This window comes from Tupaia chinensis, unplaced genomic scaffold, assembly GCF_000334495.1.
Source record: "Tupaia chinensis unplaced genomic scaffold, TupChi_1.0 Scaffold149184_1, whole genome shotgun sequence".
Classification (NCBI taxonomy): domain Eukaryota; kingdom Metazoa; phylum Chordata; class Mammalia; order Scandentia; family Tupaiidae; genus Tupaia; species Tupaia belangeri.
This window is the reverse complement of record NW_006209032.1, coordinates 53,915-55,906: the sequence shown is the minus strand read 5'-3', so window position 1 is coordinate 55,906 and position 1,992 is coordinate 53,915. Positions and strand designations below refer to the sequence as shown.

Sequence of the window (1,992 nt, the reverse complement as noted above, 5' to 3'; positions counted from 1 at the left end):
GGGGAGGTAGCATTCTGTCTGTACCTGTGCATGCCTACCTAGGGAGGCCCTGGGGGGCGTCCGGGGCTGGGGCAGGGCCGGCTGTAGGTGTAGCCGCGGAAGCCAGGCCTCTCCCACCCCGGCTCGCCTGGGAGCATGAGAGCCTCAGCTTAGCTGTAAGCACCTGCTATTCCTGACTGTGGGGTGAACCCCCCCATCCAGAGATTAAGCCCAGGGTGTCCCAGTTGCCATCACTTTAGCCAGCACCGGTGGCTCCACCCATGTGTCCTGGGTGGGGAAGAGAGCACCGCCAGGCCCCTCACAGCAGGCCAGCCTGGGTAGGCGGAGGGGCTGCAGGAGGAGGGGAGGGGAGGGGAGAGGAGGCGAGGGCCTGCCCCAGGGCCCTGGGGCCTTTCCCGAGCTGTTCACCTTCGGGCTGCGTGGTCCTGGCCCTCATCCCCTATCTCCCTGTGCCCCGCTCCTTGCCCGGGGTACAGGAGGGGGCGGGATGACACAAGGTCCAGGTGCTAGGACGACCACAGGGCAAGGGTACTGAGACCCCAGGATGCCCCCGCCAGGTCCTGCCATCCCCCCCCCACCCCCGGGAGGCTGTGCCTGGCCCCGGGTGTCCCGAGGTGAACCATAGCAGTGGGTTCATCTGCGTGGCGGTTCCAGGCAGGAGCCGTGGGGAGGCCAGGGCCTCAATGCTCCCAGCGGCCGGGGACAGAACTGAGCGTACACACTGCATAGACGGAGCGGGGACCCAGAGCTGTGGACGAGCAGCCTAGAGGTCACTCAGGGCCCCCACGGGTGACCCTGTCCCCCAGGCTCAGTGGGCGCTGACCTGGCCCCGCACACCCGCCCCTGCAGGGACTGGTACATGAACGGGAAGTACCTGGTAATCCTGGTCTCTGTCACTGTCATCCTGCCCCTGGCGCTGATGCGGCAGCTGGGTGAGTGTGGCAGGGTCAGGGTCTTGGCAGGGCGGCTGGAGGGCCACGGGAGGGCCCACTCACAGCCCCCTCCACTTGACAGGCTACCTGGGCTACTCCAGCGGCTTCTCACTCAGCTGCATGGTCTTCTTCCTGATTGCAGTGAGTCCGCCGCCATGCTGGCTGAGGGCAGGGTGTCCCAGGGGAGCCCTTTGTTGGGGGACTGGCCAGCCCTGGGAGAGTCCTGTGAGAAGGTGGCTTCTCCTCGGTTTCACCTCCGCCCCTGCCGCCCGCCAGGTCATCTACAAGAAGTTCCACGTGCCCTGCCCCCTGCCTGCCAGCTTCGCCAACAGCACGGGCAACTTCAGCCACACGGAGGCCGGGGAGGGGACGGCGCAGCTGCAGGTGGAGACCCAGGCCGCAGCCCTCTGCACCCCGAACTACTTCACGCTCAACTCCCAGGTTCTGACAGGCCGGGGCAGGGACGGGGCCGGAGAGGGGGGGCTGCCTTGACACAGCGCCTGTCTCCCCAGACAGCCTACACCATCCCCATCATGGCCTTCGCCTTCGTCTGCCACCCCGAGGTGCTGCCTATCTACACGGAGCTCAAGGAGTGGGTGTCTGTGGCCGGGCCGGGCCGGGCTTGGGACTCCGCTGTGGCCCTGGGTGGATCTCCATGGCTGCCAGGATGGGGGACTGATGGGAAGAGGGGACTCCCTGAAGGCAGGGCGCCGAGGGCGTGGGGCGGCCGGGATGGCCCAGCGTGTCACGCGTCCCCCATGCCCACAGCGCCTCCAAGGGGAAGATGCAGCACATCTCCAACCTGTCCATCGCCGTCATGTACGTCATGTACTTCCTGGCCGCGCTCTTCGGCTACCTCACCTTCTACGGTATGGCGGGCCGCGGGCAGAGGCCACCACGGCCAGGCGGGGGCGGGGACCAGAGGGGAAGGCAAGAGGGACTCAGCGCTGGTCCGGTGCGCCACAACTGACGGTGCCCTGCAGCCGGGGAGGGGAGTGTGTGCCGCTCTGCAGTGTCACCTCCCTGCCGCAGGCGGGGGGGAGGCGGGGCTGCTGCACAC

The 1,992-nt window shown here is 67.8% G+C and overlaps 1 protein-coding gene across 1 annotated transcript in view; it reads left to right on the top strand.

The window, feature by feature from the left end:
• SLC38A3 (solute carrier family 38 member 3) overlaps positions 1–1,992 on the top strand; it is a gene marked incomplete in the record, with an annotated part of 21,402 nt that overhangs the window by 14,715 nt on the left and 4,695 nt on the right. The window contains 5 exon segments of the mRNA XM_014585207.2: positions 850–932; positions 1,015–1,073; positions 1,209–1,373; positions 1,445–1,524; positions 1,701–1,801. Coding sequence (XP_014440693.1) covers positions 850–932; positions 1,015–1,073; positions 1,209–1,373; positions 1,445–1,524; positions 1,701–1,801 — 488 coding nt within the window.